Source organism: Ascaphus truei, chromosome 14, assembly GCF_040206685.1.
Source record: "Ascaphus truei isolate aAscTru1 chromosome 14, aAscTru1.hap1, whole genome shotgun sequence".
Lineage (NCBI taxonomy): Eukaryota > Metazoa > Chordata > Amphibia > Anura > Ascaphidae > Ascaphus > Ascaphus truei.
Window position 1 is genome coordinate 38,196,838 of NC_134496.1, and position 17,199 is coordinate 38,214,036.

The 17,199-nt window shown below is 41.4% G+C and overlaps 1 protein-coding gene across 10 annotated transcripts in view; it reads right to left on the bottom strand.

The window, feature by feature from the left end:
• Positions 1-1,656: 1,656 nt before the first annotated feature.
• Positions 1,657-17,199, bottom strand: part of PLCH1 (phospholipase C eta 1) — a 126,036-nt gene continuing 110,493 nt past the window's right edge. For 5 of the 10 annotated variants that reach the window (XM_075570521.1, XM_075570523.1, XM_075570526.1 and 2 more), the window contains 9 exons: positions 16,003-16,182; positions 14,670-14,777; positions 13,939-14,063; positions 11,832-11,916; positions 7,967-8,113; positions 7,702-7,781; positions 6,700-6,759; positions 5,942-6,293; positions 1,657-4,082 (listed from right to left, as the gene is read on the bottom strand). In XM_075570521.1, the coding sequence (XP_075426636.1) occupies positions 2,041-4,082; positions 5,942-6,293; positions 6,700-6,759; positions 7,702-7,781; positions 7,967-8,113; positions 11,832-11,916; positions 13,939-14,063; positions 14,670-14,777; positions 16,003-16,182 (3,179 nt within the window). In that variant the 3' untranslated portion in view covers positions 1,657-2,040. Of the gene's footprint in view, positions 4,083-4,398; positions 4,427-5,941; positions 6,294-6,699; positions 6,760-7,701; positions 7,782-7,966; positions 8,114-11,831; positions 11,917-13,938; positions 14,064-14,669; positions 14,778-16,002; positions 16,183-17,199 lie in introns of all 10 variants that reach the window. The other 5 variants (XM_075570527.1, XM_075570524.1, XM_075570530.1 and 2 more) reach the window with 4 other exon arrangements.

Consider the following 17,199-nt stretch of genomic DNA (forward strand, 5'->3'; position numbering starts at 1 on the left):
GCTCACGTGTGTGCTGTTCGTGACAGGTGGTACATGGGGACAGATTGAGGGGCTTTATTGTTAATTTGAGGGACTTTTGCAAAGGTGAAAAGTGGGACAGCAAGACCAGGGGTCTCCAAACTCAGTCCTCAAGAGCCGCCAACAGGCCGGCTTTTATGGATATCCCTGTTTCAACACAGATGGCTCAATCCGTGGCTCAGTCAAAGACTTTTTGAGCCACTTGTGCTGAAACAGGGATATCCATAAAAGCCGGCCTGTTGGCAGCTCTTGAGGACTGAGTTTGGAGACCCCTAAGCTAGACAGCTGCGTATTAACCCTTGTCCTGTATTCAGGTCACGTACTCACAGGTATGTGATTCGTGACAAATGGTTCATAAAGAGGCTGAAGACAGACGCAAGCAGAACATTAAAATATAACACTAAAACCGCATTTGTAACTATGGTTGATGTCTGAACTTTGCATGCACCTTAATTTCACTTCCTAAATCCTGATCTCAAGTTCAAGCACATGGGGTAAGATTTATGAAACATACCCTGATACAATCAGTGACACTTAGAAATGTAAGAAGATGATTCCTTTAGCTCTCATTTAACAACAAAGTAATTTTGAAACACAGAAAACATGGTTTATCCAATACAGAACTGTTTTGCTCGTATATGATATTAACAGATTGACTAAAAAAATGAATTGCTTTAAAGCAGCATTCCCCTTTTTTCTTCTTCTTTTTAAAGCATATGACAATGTATAATTCTACATTCTTACCTAAGCTGGCAGTCGTTTGGTGCTCCTGTTATAAATGTAAGGATTTTGCCCGATCCGTGCCGGATTTTGCTGCAGTTCGGGTTTTCCAGGTTGCCTGCCCTTTTTGCTCAGTTCGGCCATTTTGTTTACTGGCAGCCTGCTATATAAGGCTGCAATTCCTAGTGGGAGTCGCCGAGCAAGGTTCTATGTTTTGCAGCTCCTGTTGGTCTTCACGGTCACCCCTTTCCCTTTTTGCTGTTTGGATTCCCGTTGTTGACCCCGAACTATGACCCCAACCTCACTGCTTTCTGCCTGCCCTGATCTTTTGCCTGTTGCCTGGACTCCGTCCGCACCACTGCCGCCAGCTCTGACTTCTGCCTGCTTACCGACTACGGAAACTCTAGCAGGACTCGGTCCCTGGGCTGTGGTCGTTTATTCTGCATCCCTACCTCAGCCCTGCGTGTCTGCTTCCTGGTTCGAGACGAGCACCGTCACAACAAATCTGTAAAAATCATGCCTGTGTGCCTAACATAATTGCCGCCTTTTAGTTTCTATCAATCCTTTAGTCAGTGTAATTTAGTAGCTACAATGTATCCTTCTATCACTAAGGTAACATTGTCTATTGTTACAGTTTACATCTCAAACGGCTAGAAACATTGGCAGCAAATTATCACAAACAGGAAAGTGTTGCAAAAATCTTGCACAGATGGGGAAGTGGGCTAAACCCTGCTATAGAAATCAAAGGATGCTTTAAAACACATTAAAAATGGCATTAAGAGTTGAATAAAAAAAAATATGGAAAAAAAAACAGTCATTATTATCTAATACGAGAGCACTGATTTATTTAAAATAAACTATATAATATTTCACGTTCTGCTGCTTTAAATCTTTTCCAAAAAAAAAAGCTAAAAGAGATAGGGAAATTTAGTTCTTTATTGCAATAATATATTTTGCTGATGTGTGCAAATTTACAGAACTTTTTCTTTAAAATGCACATGCATATTATATTTAAGACATCATGAGATTTCAGATTGACTGCATGCACATAATTCCCTGTTTATGCCACATAAAATTTCTAATTAAAAATGATACATATGTATGAAAAAAGTACAAGAATCTATTTACATAATTGCCAACAGGAAGAGCATCTTAAACCAAGGGAAGACTAAGTAAGCTATTAGCTCAAACAAAATCAGTTCTCTGGGTAATGTAAAAAGCCAGGGACAGGACTCTCTAATAACATTTCCCAGTGAAATTAAACATCTTGTAAACAACATTGAAGAGAAGCCTATATAAAATCTACAATCTTAGTAGGAAATAAATTTCTGGTTCATCAGTATTGCTTGGCTCAGTCTGATAAGCAGAACTATTTGTACAAAACTGATCTTTATATCTATAGGATTGTGAAGTGCATGCACCTTCTGGTATACCCCTTCCTCCGAGACTTTCACTGTTAAAGTCATTGTAATATCCAGCGATATACGATCCAGTGGAATGTCTGTTCGTCGGCTGGGAAGATGCTGAATGTTTGTTACGAAGAACTACTCCACTTAGATGAGGATTGCTATGTTTTAGCCTGTTCGCCTCCTGTCTTTCCTTGGCGCGGTTAGCGATGTGGCGCACTCTACTTTGACTTCTGGATGACAGCTTCCGTACCAAAGGTTTAGGATTATCCCACTCATCCTCTTCGCAATACGATGGGGTACTAGGCTCTTCGTGTTCAAATGACATCAGTTTGCGAAGCTGCTCAGTCAATGCATCTGTGGACTGTGGTCTGGTTTTTGCAAAAGATGCCTTTTCCTCCGCAATGCCAGATGAGACAAAACCTTTATTGATTCGTTTGTACTTGCTTTCAAAATTACAAGAGATATCCTCAGATGTCAAATCCCCAAGGCTTTTTGACTTGCATGGACTAGATTGCTTGGTTCCTTGAAGTGGACGAATATGGGAATTGGAATATTTAGAGATGTTGGTGGTGCTGTGTAGCTTGGCTCTTTGGGAGGCATATTGAAAGTCATTTGACACATGCGAACTTTGCACATGTCGTTTATGGTCCAGAAATCCTACACTCTTATGCAATTGGCAAGAGTCTTGTTGTTTGGCTGCATTGTGCCAAGTATCCACTCCGCGTGCTGCATGTCGCTGGATATCTGTATGTAACATGTGGTTTCCAAGTCTTTTCTTAGAATTGTTTTCTACGGCGAGATTGTGCTTGAGAGTGAAATGAGATGACAATTGTCTTGTGTCTTCCTCTTGAAAGTCATACGATGCTTTCAACCGATCCTGAAATCTACTCTCAATTTCTATTACATTAATACGCCCTGAATTTCCAGATGGATCTGAAGGAATTCCATTGGCTTGATAATTGTTGTGAGTAAGTGAGTCACAATTCACTAGGCCTTCCCAACTGTCTTGCCAATTCTTTATGGGCTTTGATTTCAACTCAGGAAGGGGAGATATGCAAGATGACCGTTTCAAGTTTTTTTCCGATTGATTACATCGATTGAAAACATTTGCATCCATCAGTTTGTAATCGGCATCCGGGGCAAGGTCTTCTTCATGAATAATTGTGTACACAGAATACTCCTTGGTTTCTGGGCTAGAGAATATGGTAGTATCAGTTGAGTATAAGGATTTTTCTACACGTTTCAAACTTGACACCACAGGCTTTTTTGGTGTATAGAGACCTGGTGTAAAAATATCAGAATATTCACAGATTTTGGTCTGGCTATTTGGACCGTGTAAACTTGAGACGCAAGTCAAATTTGTTTTGTCATCTATGACTTCAAACTGCCTAATTAGTGCAGACACAGAGCTACCAAGCTCACTCTCATTTACTGAAGGGACCTCATTTATTAAATAAGAAATATCATTTTCTAGCATGGTTGCAGTTGACTGTAAATTATTGATGTCAGTACACATGGTACTTGATAAATCAGTAATAGAAAATGATTCAGCTTTTACATCATAGCTAGCTTTTGCTGGCGATGGTTCAAGTTGGCACAAGGAATTGTGCACTGACGTCTCTTTAGTCTTCTCAAACGCTGAGCCTTTTTGTTTTGTGAGTTCCTTCTCTTCATCGGATTCACTTGTAAAACTGCTATCATTACACTCCATGATCGGATCATCGTTTACCTCCCCATATTCTAAGTGTAAGCTCCTCCATTTTTTATGTACAAGATGTTTCTTAGTAGCGGTGTTAGTCTGGCACAAATCTTTTGTAAGACATGCAGAATAAAGTGAAGTTTGATTATTTTCAGGCATTGCTAGATTTTCAGGCATCGGTAAATCCAGTTCTTTCATCACTGGTTTGTTCTGGCTTATACATTCCCTTCTTTCTGCTGAACCAAAAAATAATAATAATAATCAGTCAATTACATTTAATACCAGTTTATACTGTACCTGAAAATAACTTTTTCTTATTAGACAGACAAATGAAAAATGTAAAATTGGCTAAAGGGGGTGAAAAGACATTATTATGGTTTGTGCGCCGTGCAAACAATTTTTCTGTATGAAATGAAGACATCACACAATATTGGAGTAACTTGACTTGAATCTTTTTTTTTTTTTTTTTAAGTCTATTACATCAAACATGTGATGTAATATTTCTTGTAAATGATGGTAATGGGATACCATACTAAATACATTCAGTGTTACCTTCAGTTGTTTCCTAGTCAGATTTGTACTATAAAACATAACAAAACATCTTTGTTAAAATACGAGAACATCTTAAAATAAAACAGTTCTGTTAAATGGAGAGAAAATCTTAATTGAACATGCATACACATATGGCAGCTTAAAAATACACATATGTCCACATCAACTTGAGATTCAAATTTCACCAAAAAAAGGACTCTTTTTTTAGCAACGCTAAAAATACTTTACTGAAAACAATACAAAATCAGGATTTTTTAATGTGGTGTCCTTTTTGCACTATCTATTAAAATGTCCTCAAATTTGTTTTAAAATAAAATCGATATTAAGCAACTGTGGAGTATTGTGACCTTCATATTTACTATCTACAGTACTTAATCCATATTATTATTTTTTTTAAATACATGAGGCAACATCTATTGCAAATACAGTATACTGGGGGGCGCAAGATTTTCCAGGGTGGGAGGGCGGCCGTTACAGAGGCCCCGCGCTCTTCCCCAAGGCATTTAAATTAAATGGCAACACGGCGTCAAATTACACTGCAGGGTCATGTGACATCTCATTGGCAACGGGATGTCACATGACCCCACGGCATCATTTGATACAAAGACAAGATAAGGAGGGGGCGCAAGCAGGGGGGAAAGCAGGCGGGGGGGAGACTGAAAAGTTTGCGTATACCTGCAGTATACTAATATTCACCCATACTGTATAACACTTTATGAAGCATAATCTGCAACACATTTATGAGTAAGGTCAAATAATATAATTGGTATAGATATTTATATTGTATGCTCAACAATATTTATACCTTAAAGAAATGTTCTAGTCGGGTGTTATATGAATTATGCAATTCCTAGACAGAATTTAATACAGACTGCTAGGATGTGTAAATATTTATAATATTATATAGGATCATCATTTCCCTTTAATTTGCCTTTTTAGAATTTTTTCTCGTACTTTTTTTTCATACTGACCACATACCTCATTCTAAAATTCTCCAGTAATTTTCTGTTTGAGGGAAATACGGCTGTAAAATATTTACTGGTGGAGGCGCTTAAGTTTGGACATTATTCTCCATGAAATCGTTAATAGCGTAGCCCTGCAACCTTGGAATAACGACAGATTCCCTCATGGAGAAACGTTTCTGACACAATCACCAGGGTACTCTAGTATGCATACAATCCACAATATATTGTGTGCTACTCACTTAAGCTTTCCAGCCTAAATCTTAACATCTTTATATACTTTAAACTATTACATCATTCCTTATAAGCCATTATAGTTCGTTGCATTCACTATACTGCAACCCTCACAGATATCACTAAAGCAAAGGGTGAGTAGCTGTGTTGGTCCTTTCTTCCATTTAGTAACAAAGGCGGGAGAGGGAATAGTTGGTATGACACCTTTTATTGGACCAACAAGTAGCTGATGTAACATATCAACTACTTGTTGGTCCAATTAAAGGTATCATACCACTTACGTACAGTACTCCCTCATTTATTACTAAATATATTACTAAGTCAGGCTGTATATTTAGCTGCCTTACCTGAGGCATTTCCTTTGGTATCTTTAGAAGTTTCTGATGTAGAAGGTTCAAGAGCCCCAAGAAGAAGCTTGTCCACTGGCATTGACACTGGGCGGGCTTGTAGGCTCCTGGCAGTTCTCCTTAGTACACCATCCTTGTTTTTACTACCAGATGTCTCACAAGTAATGTCTTTACTCTCTGTAGATTCTTGAAACACCATCTTGGTTTTCTTTCTGCCTTTCGCTGGAGCACTGGCAGTACGTCGTAAGATACGTTCACTGATTGATCTCTTCCGTATATGACCATTGCTCTCCACGGAACTGTGCTTGGAATTTCTATTGAAAAGCCCTTTTAGACCAATAAACTGTCTATTCTGGAAATAGAAGAAAATAGCATAAACACAACTTCAAGGATGTGTTTTCCATACTGAAAATGTGTTTATTTCTACTGTTCGATATACTATAAATAATGAATGAAATAAATAACTAAAGCAAACAACAGATGTGTTGAGACTAAGTAAATATCACCGTAGCCTGATAAATTCATGCATGTATGAATAGCTCCAAGTCAATAGGCCATACCCACTACGTCTCTAATTGCATAAATGTCCTAATTAGCAATGACTTAGGAAATGTTTGACCCATTGACATGGAACTATGTATGGTATGGTTTCATCTACACAACTGTTCAATGCTTGAGTGGGGTGTAAAGTGGAATGATAGTTGCATGTCATGTGATAGGGAATTTGCACTTAGCAAATGCAAGCTCATGACATCTACCTTTGTGGCTCCTAGAAAGTGCAATATAGTGTAACTGGGATTGAGGATTAAAGGACTCCACTGAAATTGAAAGAAATGTACATTTTTAGCTTATACATTCAACTTTATGCCACCATGCAAATACTATAATAAGTCAAGAATGTTAATCAGTGTTTCAACTGATTTTCATTTCTCAGCATACAGTACATGTTACTTTTTATTGAGTAACAGTTATGTTTGGTGGATATTCACAAGTGAAGGACACATACTCACAAGGCAAACATCACTATTAGCGTATGAACAATGAACATAAAACCTGCACAGTTTGAAGGTACCTAGGCTGCATCTGAATATAAAAACTCTCCCTAATACCCCAACAGCAATATCAATCCTAAATACTCTTAATTATTAGAGCTTATCTGGTTAATGGTCATATGTTGTCAACAAAGCACTAAGATATGGATAACAAGCAAATTCAGAGGATGGAGAAGGCTGTAGTTAGAAGTTAGTGAACTATAGTATTTAACAGGGTATTCCAGTTGCTAAACTGGGTAAATGGTGTAAGGATAGCACCCTACTGTACTTCTCAACCAGAAAGAGCCCCTAATTGAAAGCAGTACAGTATGATTATTTTCTGTGATAAGTTTAGTGCAGTTTTCTTGTACCAGTTTTAGAGACAGGAGACTTTATTTAATACGCCATTTAAACTATTACGAGTGTATACATCCAAGTATCTAGATCACAACACATGTGCAAAATCACAAGATTTTCGTAGAGAAAAATATCCCTTTGATAAATAGACACAATGAGCCCTCACAATCCCCTCTCTTCACAGCATATTAGGCCTTTGAATTATTGATAAAATGGATTTCTGCTGCGTCACATTTGCCTTAAAGACCTACAATCACATACTTCAGATACCAGCCTGAAATAAGTTAAATAAGTCTTCTAAGTAGATCAATCCATTATGAAACATTATGAAACAGCAACGCACACGCTACACTTTTTAGTGCCCTCGCTTACCTTGCCATAGATCTCATTAATTGTGACATGAACAAATATGGAAGCTTCCGTCAGACCTTCCAAGTAGACATGACGATACCCTGATGGATGGAAAACACATTTTATGAAAGATAGCATTTCTATTTGTTCAACTGGTTATCACTAGCTATGCTAACGATGTATGTGTTTAGTTATGCAGGTTGGTTAGTACAGATGCAAAACGAATGATCAGCCTCGCAAAAATCTAAAAGCAGGACATGGTTTTATCATTAATAAATGTGCTTACCGGGCATTAAACTGCTAAAGGCCACAGTTCTTTGTCCAACAAAGTCTCGTCCAATTGGATCATGATCCCAAACTAAGAACCGTACTAATGCCATGTCTGGCATGTGGACAGTAAAGGTAAGGGTCTCCTCCCAGACAGGATTGAAACCTGCAGATAACATAAGACACAGATTTAAGTTATATCCAAACTGCAGGTACAACGTTTGGAAGTGTATAATAAGACTTTGGAATGGAAAATGCCATTTTATTCACAGTATGGTTAAGTAAAGCATTTATAAATAAACATTACAGTAACAGATTGCACTTATTCATAGGGAAGGTTATAGATGGCCATTATTTTAGCCCCGGGTTAGGGTAAGCAGTGAGCTATGCATATGGTTATTTTATATAATCGGGATGGAGTGTGATCAGATGCTTTAAAAGGGCTGCTCCCTTCTGAGAGAGGTGGGGAGGAAGTAGAATATTGTGTGCTGCTGTGTTCTGCGCGCTGCACAGAATCACAATCCTTTTTTTTTTATTTGCGAGACTGTGCTTGAGAACTGGGGCACCTCCTCCCCAACCCCCCACCCTCACCTCCCCCCCCCCCCCACCTCTGTTAATCCCCCATGGCTTACTGTTGGTCCCTGAGGGGGGAGAACAAGATATGGAACTGGGAGAGGGACTGGGGGAGGGTAGATATGTGCTTCGGGAGAGAGGTGGGGGAAGGAGAAAAGGGGGAAAGGAGACAGGGGAAAGGATAGAGCGCGGAGGGGGAGGAGAGAAGGGGGAGGGAGGAAGAGAGGGGGTGGGAGAGATAGGGGAGGGTGAGAGAGGGGAGGGTGGAAGGAGGGTGAGTGAGAGGGGGAGAGACAGGGAGCAATAGAGAGAGAGAGGGATAAAGAGAGAGATGGGGGGAAAGAGAGAGAGAGAGAGGGGGGGGAAGAGAGAGGGGGAAACAGGGAGATAGGAAGCGAGCAACACTTTCCAGGCCTCATTTGCAGGGTTTGCTCAACAAGCCCAGGACAGAAGTCCCAGCTGTCCCCTCCCCATGTTGGCAGCCCTGCCTGAAATTAGCTAGGTATCTGTGGTTTGTTAGGGAATTTGGCCTGGCAAAACCCACTCATGTCTTGATTTCACTATTTTGTGTAAAGCTCTTGAAACCCTGCACTCCGAGCATCAGTTTGTTACTGCAGTAAATAAAATAGAACTGTGAATGGCACCAGATTCTGGTCGAGAAAGGCTCATGTAGTATATAAAACCTGGCTTAGCCGAGGGTGTCTATCGCAATGACTCAGGATAATCACTAAACCAAACACTATGTATTGCAATCAAAATAAACCAAGTGTGAATCTAAAAAAAAAAAAAAAAAAAAAAACACAACCAAAGGAATAAAATTAAGAATATTCAGTGCCATCCCAAATTTTGTTAGAGGTAGGGAACATGGGTTCAGCATCACTACATGACGAAAAAGCTGTAATCTATCAAAACCATGTGGAGTGAAAAAGGCGATGAAATAGGAAATATATCGTTGCAAAAAGCTACGAACTAAAAAAAAAAAAAAAAAAAGGCTAAAGTTATTCTCATAAAAACGAAAAATACATTACACCCACTACAGGCATACCCCGCATTAACATACGCAATGGGACCGGAGCATGTATGTAAAGCGAAAATGTACTTAAAGTGAAGCACTACCTTTTCCCACTTATTGATGCATGTACTGTACTGCAATCGTTATATACGTGCATAACTGATGTAAATAACGCATTTGTAACAGGCTCTATAGTCTCCCTGCTTGCGCACAGCTTCAGTACAGGTAGGGAGCCGGTATTGCTGTTCAGGACGTGATGACAGGCGCATGCGTGAGCTGCCGTTTGCTTATTGGGCGATATGTCCTTACTCGCGAGTGTACTTAAAGTGAGTGTCCTTAAAGCGGGGTATGCCTGTATTAAGTTTTGCCTCAAGTTTTTAACTTGGCAAATCACAGATATTAATGCTATAGAATAACTTTGCCACACTGGATTTGCCCATTTCCTTTCAACACTGATTTTTCATGCATTATAATGGTTATGATTATACATTTTTCATGACAAACCTTCTTTGGAAATTATTATTGCTCAAAATTACACATATTATCTCGTTACTTTTAATTAGTAGGGAAGCAGCCAGGTGTGTCTAATGTTTTCATCTCAAGGTGACATTCATTTTACGGAACTTTAGGCAGGCAAGTGGAAAAGCAGTAGGACTGGTAAATTATTGCAAAAATAAAAAAAACAATCCATTCAGCAACAAATAAAAATAATAATGACTAATGTTAGTAGCTCTTCTGTAACAAACGCAATATGGCATTAATGTATCCAAAGAATAAAAGGAAAACAATCAGCATTGCAAGGTAAAGCATAAGGCTGCGTCCCCACTGGCGCTAACCGCGCCGCGTTCATACCTGAGTTGGTGATGTCACCAACTCTCAAGCATGAGCGCAGGGTGTCCTGCCTAATTTTGCAAGCGGGAGTGTGGGCCATGGATCGGGGCTATTTGTGTGTGTGTGTGTATGTGTGTGTGTATGGCTGTGTGTGCGGCAGTGTTTTGTGTGCCCTTACCTCTGCTGAGCACGCATCAATCTCAATTTTTTTTGTCGCCCCAAGCGCCGAGCTTGGGAGAGCATACGTGCCCGTGTGCCGCATGAGCGGGACGTCAGAATTCACATTGCAAGGTGGCGCGCTCAGCGCCAGCGGGGATGCTGCCTTAGGCCTCATCCATGCTCATGGAGTGCTTGTACGCGCATGCTGCACGATGAGTTCCATTGGGCCAATAGGAACGTCTAGCGTGCACGTGAGCGTCAGCAAGAGCGCTGCATGCGGAGACAACGTTTTTGGTCTTCGTAGAGCGATGACCTGGTCACATGAGCGGTTCGCCCAATGAGTGGCGAAACAGCTCCGTGACGTCACAGCCATGCCCCCCCCCCTCCACTCCCCCCAAACGCTCAGAATCAAGCCTAGTTGCAGGACAGGAATCGCCCCTGCTGCATGAGAGCGCCACGGCACGGCATTCTGTCGCACGCACGTGCGCCAGCAGCATGGACGAAGCCTACGCTTTAGTGAAGGTTACTTTTCAAGCTGCATATATGACAAGTTCTTGCATAAAAGCTTAATTGCAGGACACTTACAGAGTGTATGGAGTTCCCAATGCAGTCACAACCTGCTGAAGAGAGCCTGTTGTAAAGGGTCCACATGGTATTCAGAAAACCAGTCATTTTACTGTAGTACTGTACTGACAAAATCCAGTAGAAAAAAATTATTGCTTTCTGTTATACCCAGTGAAGAACTGTACGAGGTTTAAAATATTCCTACTATATATTCATGGATATAACTAACCATGGATATGGTAACGGTGCCAGGATGTCTCTGACATACTGTACATGGTTAAATTGAACGAATGTAGGAAGAAAAACTGATTGGTCAAACGTCCAGAACATACTGTATATGCGTTAAGTGCTTCATTAATGTTGCCTTGTGATGGTGTAGGGAAGAGGTGGCCAACTCCAGTCCTCAAGGGCCACCAACAGGTCAGGCTTTAATGATATCCCTGCTTCAGCACAGGTGGCTCAATCAGTGACTCAGTCATTGACTGTGCCACCGATGCTGAAGCAGGGATATAGCGAAAACCTGAACTGATGGTGGCCTTTGAGGACTGGAGCTGGCCACTCCTGGTATAGGGCATATATTTCAAAAGTTGTGCAAGTCTCTAATCAACCGTTTTTTTTCTTTGATCTGGTGCATTTTTTCGTTTTGCCCCAGAATTGCACCACTTTTGCCTTCATTCATAGACCTGAAGTGCGGTTTCCTTCACATGTCACATGGGAATACAACATACAGTTGGTAGCAGCATACCATTATCATCCACCACTCGAGTTTGTTCCTTACAGCAATCCACAGGAAGCCCAATAATTTCTATTTCCACAAAGGGATCAATGATCTGTTTGAGGACAAAACAAAATATACAAATGTTGAAATGTATTTCTTGAGAACGGATAATAATGCTTGTTGCCAACTGTAAACAAGACATTGAAAAAATAATGCAGGTTTTATTACTTAATTAATATAGTAGTTATACCTGTAACTACAGTACTATGAATACTTCCGACAATTATGATTATATATATACTGTATACTTGCTGATATACCCGGCGTTGCCTGGGAGATAATTTTCCCGCTGCCCCATCCCTGTTCCCAGCTCCATTCCCCCCCCCCCATTCCCAGCTCGGTTCCTCCCCCCACCCCCCGTTAAGCTCCATTCCCACCCGGAACACCGTTCATCACTGCCCCCCCTTCCTGCACCACACATCACTCTCCACCCCGCACCCCACATCACTCTCCCCCCTGCACCCCACATCTCTCCCCCCTGCATCCCACATCTCTCTCCCCCCCTGCACCCCAATCTCTCTCCCCCCCTGCGCCCCACATCACTCTCCCCCTCTGTACCCCACATCACTCTCCACCCCTGCACCCCACACTCCCTCTCCCCCCCTGCACCCCACATCACTCTCCCCCCCCTGCACCCCACATCACTCTCCCCTCTGCACCCCATATCACTCTCCCCTCTGCACCCCATATCACTCTCCCCACCCTGTACCCCACACCACTCTCCACCCTGCACCCCACATCACTCTCCCCCCTGTACCCCACATCACTCTCCCCCCTGCAGCCCACATCACTCTCCCCCCTGCAGCCCACATCACTGCCCCCCTTGCAGCCCACATCACTCTCCCCCCCCTGTAGCCCACATCACTCTCCCCCCCCTGCAGCCCAATTCACTCTCCCCCCGTGCAGCCCTCATCACTCTCTCCCCCCCCCCCGGCCCTCATCACTCTCTCCCCCCCCCCTGCGGCCCTCGTCACTCTCCCCCCCCCCTGTGGCCCACATCACTCTCCCCCCCCCCTGCAGCCCACATCACTCCCCCCCCCCTGCGGCCCTCATCACTGCCGCCCCCTGCACCCCCCCCCTGTCCCCGGTGCTTCCCCCCCTCCCTGGCAGTGTTTCCCCATCCCCTGCGCTCCTCCCCCCCCTCTCCTCCCCAGCGAAAAGAACGGGGCACGCGTGTGGTGAGGAGAAGCGGCAGGTGCTCCTTCCCCCCCCTCCCCGGTGCTCCCCGCTGAGGGGAGAAAGAACGGGGGCCGCGTGTGGTGGAGGTGAGAGATGTTGCGCACAAACCTCCCCACCCCCTGTTCCCACCGATCACTCCCCCTGTCCCCGGCCGCTCGGGGCACGTGGGTAGTGAGGAGGAGAAGCGGCGGTGGAGATGGCTTTATTTTTGTTAAATAAATCAGGACACGGTGTAATATGTCACGTGTTGTTGTTCATCTGAGGTTGTATAACCTAATTTTAAGACCTGCTAAGGAACAGATGGTTTTTATTATGTCCTGATATGTATAACCATAGAATTCAAAGAGGGTGTACTTTCTTTTTCACACAACTGTAGTTGCACTTGTATATTTATACTAACTGTGAATTCCTCGTGTGTGTGTGTGTGTCTATCTCTGTCTCTCTGTGTGTGTGTCTCTCTCAGTATGTCTGTCTCCGTCTCTTGTGTGTGCTGTTTCTTCTGCGCATGTGCCGAGCGTTGGCGGCTACTGCGCATGCGCCGAGTGCCGGTGGTTGCAGCGCGTGCCGAACCACGGCGGCTGGTGCGCATGCACCGAGCTCTGGCTACTGCACATGCGCCGGCGGGTGCTGCACATGCAGAACGCTCGGCTCCTCTTCTGCCCACAATGATGCGCGCCGACGGCCTATATTGCCCACAATGACGTCACTTCCGTAACATTACTTGCGTCTCCACTAAGCAAATTCACCTAGGTCCCAGCAAAGAAGTTTCACTTCAATAATACAAGAAGAATGTCCTATTACAAATAAACTCAGTAGCAATAAGGAATATATTAAGAATAAATAGGAAGCGCATGCATCAATTTTTGTTTAATTAGGCACATCTCAGTGTTTTTACCTCTCCTCTGTCTCCGAGCATTGAATCTGGAGGTTTAGGCAGTTGCTGTCCACTAATAACTTTGAGAATAAGTTGGTTTTTAGGGCTGGCAGGAAGCGGATCACCAGAAAATGGGTTGAACACAGCTACAATAATATACATAAAGCATAGAACACACAGATGAAACCTTCAGCAATTGTAATAAAGAATTGTACGATTTCATAATGACAAACACTAATAACTTTCCTATTTAGAAGCATGTTAAGAGTTTTAATCAGTTAGGAATAAAACATTAACAGCCGTTAAAGAAGATTAGAGAAAACAGACATTAATAACTATTACAGCACGTTAATAGAAGAAATTTATAGAAGAAATTATTTTAATACAGGAAATTCTGTAACCTTGAGATTTGTTTTACTTTAATTTAGCACATTTAAACACACACAGGAAACCCTCAAGCGCAGACTTAAAAGAGATTTATTTTTTCTTTCCCAAAGTTGTTGAACTGGCAACAAATATAGGACATGATTTCTAAATATGAATCTACCGCCCCATGAAATTGAATAAAACAATATTTTCTGCCATAAACCTGTAAGGAATTCTAATGCCAAAATAAATACCAGAGGCGCTAATATTTAACTCTTCGGATTGCAAGATACCTGAAAGGTCTAGTTCAACAACTATTAATGCAATTAATCCCTCCTACTAATGCAGCACATGTACCCATCTGTTAGAATAAGTAAGTATAGTACCTTTGCACATCTGCTGAGGTTTAAGGACATATCCACAATTACCATTCATCTTGAATTTTGCACGATTTAACTCCATCATGCGACCCTCTGTCTGATAGTTCAAAGCCACTGCAAAATTAGACAATGTGCTAAGTAAGTGAACAGGAATTATTTGTTAACAGGAACGAGGTGGTGATATGGTGTATGCAGAGCATGGTGTTAACAAGAGACCCTAATAGCCTGTCATAGTGACGGTGACATGCTCCTTGGTGATTTGAATTAGCTGTGTTTCACACACCGAGTCACTCTTCCCAGTACCATTGGAAGCAAACCGATTTAAAAGATAAACTGCATTACTCGGATGCAGACTCACTATCATTTTCTAGGTAAAATAACGCCAATATTCTACATAAATAACATAGCGGGACTTGAAAGCACTACACATAACATGAAAAACCTAGCCAACAATATGGTCATAGGATGAGATACGGGTTATCAAGATGAACATATAAGTGAGCATTACCAATGTGCAAAACGTTTGCATTAAGTCGCTGTATAGAATTTGCCACTTTTGAATCGCCAAAAAAGCTTGTGACCTAGCAAGCAATCCGTCGTGCATTAAGTCAGTGTGCACTGCACCTTCGTTTAACATGCTAAGTTGCAGAATTTTCTCAAAGTCGCTTAGTGCTGAGACTACAAATAGGGCCAGCGCTAGGTCTCGCACACTTTCTGCCATACTAGTTTGGGGACTTTATTCGCCCATTGAAGTTTTTACAAAACGTATCGCTGGAAATCGCATTTTGGGGAAAAAAGGATTACAATTCTGCGAATGCATTGGAGAGTTTTACACATCTCTAGTGAGTAATATAAAACCCTAGCAAATCCCACAGTGGGATAATAGGTAGCTTGTCACAAAATAAAAGCAAATAGCCCAAAGGACTATGCAGCGCTAAGATATATATTGAACGTATATATTGTATACCATGTTATGGAGTGCTGCGAATCAGCGAACTATACTACTGTATTAATTTATAGCAAAAAGTATCACACTGCATTACAGTAATTCAAGTCATACATACTGTAATATGCAAGTGCTGAACACTAGCATAGTACAGAATCCTTTGTATAGTACAGAATTTTTGGTTCTAGAGAAAATGGAACTTTGTGCAGATAGCGAAGCCTGTTATTTTATCGGCATATTTAGTTGTAAGGCATCAAAATCATTTGGCACAATACATGTCGAATAAATAGAGTTAAATTTTACTAGTGCTTGCGTAATACGTTTACTGCAGAGCCCCATTAGTCAACGGTGGGATTCAATCATGTATAAAATCCGTTAAACAACATTACTCACCTAGTTGGATACCTGCATTCCAATATGGCATGGGGTTGAAATTACTGGAGTCTATCCTGTATGCGGATGGATAGATCCTGGTTAGTTGTGTCTGGTTGTACAACATACACTGTTCTGATTTCTGCTGAACCACCTGGTGAGCCCTTGTTTCACTAAAGGATAAAACATTTCCTGACGACCCTGTAAAAGTGAATAAGATCAACAACATATATAGTTAATATCTACACAGTAGACCAATGACAAACCTTTAGGTTGTATGGTAGATACAAATATGCCATTTTCAAATGTAGGCATGCTGGAACTGGTTCTGATCACTGTAAGTTCTGGGGGGCCCATTCGAGGTTTACTGTACCTCTATGTTTGCCTTCTCTCCTTTACTGAAGTATGTTTGGTTATTCAGTGTCCTGACCCAGCATTTGCTTTCTTTATTGGACCGCCACTAAAAAAAAGAACCCCCTGTTCATTTATAATAACCTTATCTTGTAGTGACAAGGGAAGAAGAGGGATGTTAAGATGATAGATCACAAAGAATTACAATGGCCATTGACACAACCCGAGCCATAATATTTCTACAGCACATGAACCCACCTGCTTGTTAAATCTTGAATGGTGAGAATAGAAATAATATTATTTAGCAAAAAATAAATGTTATTAAATCCACCAAATCCTCTGGGTTTTTTTTTTTACTCAGGGCGAAATGCACAGGGCCTACTATATGATTGACCTAATTTATTATTATTATTACTACGCATTTCACTAGCAAACCATCAGCTTATAAATAATGACCAAACTTATATAGAGTAGCAACTAACATCTTTATCTGGTTTATAATAAAGGTTAGATCGTAGAATAATCCTCAAAACGAAGCTCTATAAAATGTCAAACATACAGTTTTCACTGGTTTATACAAGAAAAAAATAGAGGATAGACCTCTAGTGATGCTAACCAGGAGAGGACTATGTATTGAAATTATATGACTTGAATCTTCATTTTCTTCCATACAATAAACAGCTCAATAAACTCAGGAATCCAATATCCAATTGCAATGTCCCTTGAACACCACCCATAAAGACACCACTAGCCTACAATAGGTAAATCTTATGTGGTAATCTGAGTGGTTGGGAACTGGAATGATCACATGAATGAAGTAACAAATTGTAAAGTTACTCACTGCTGACCTTGTGGAATTTCCTGGTG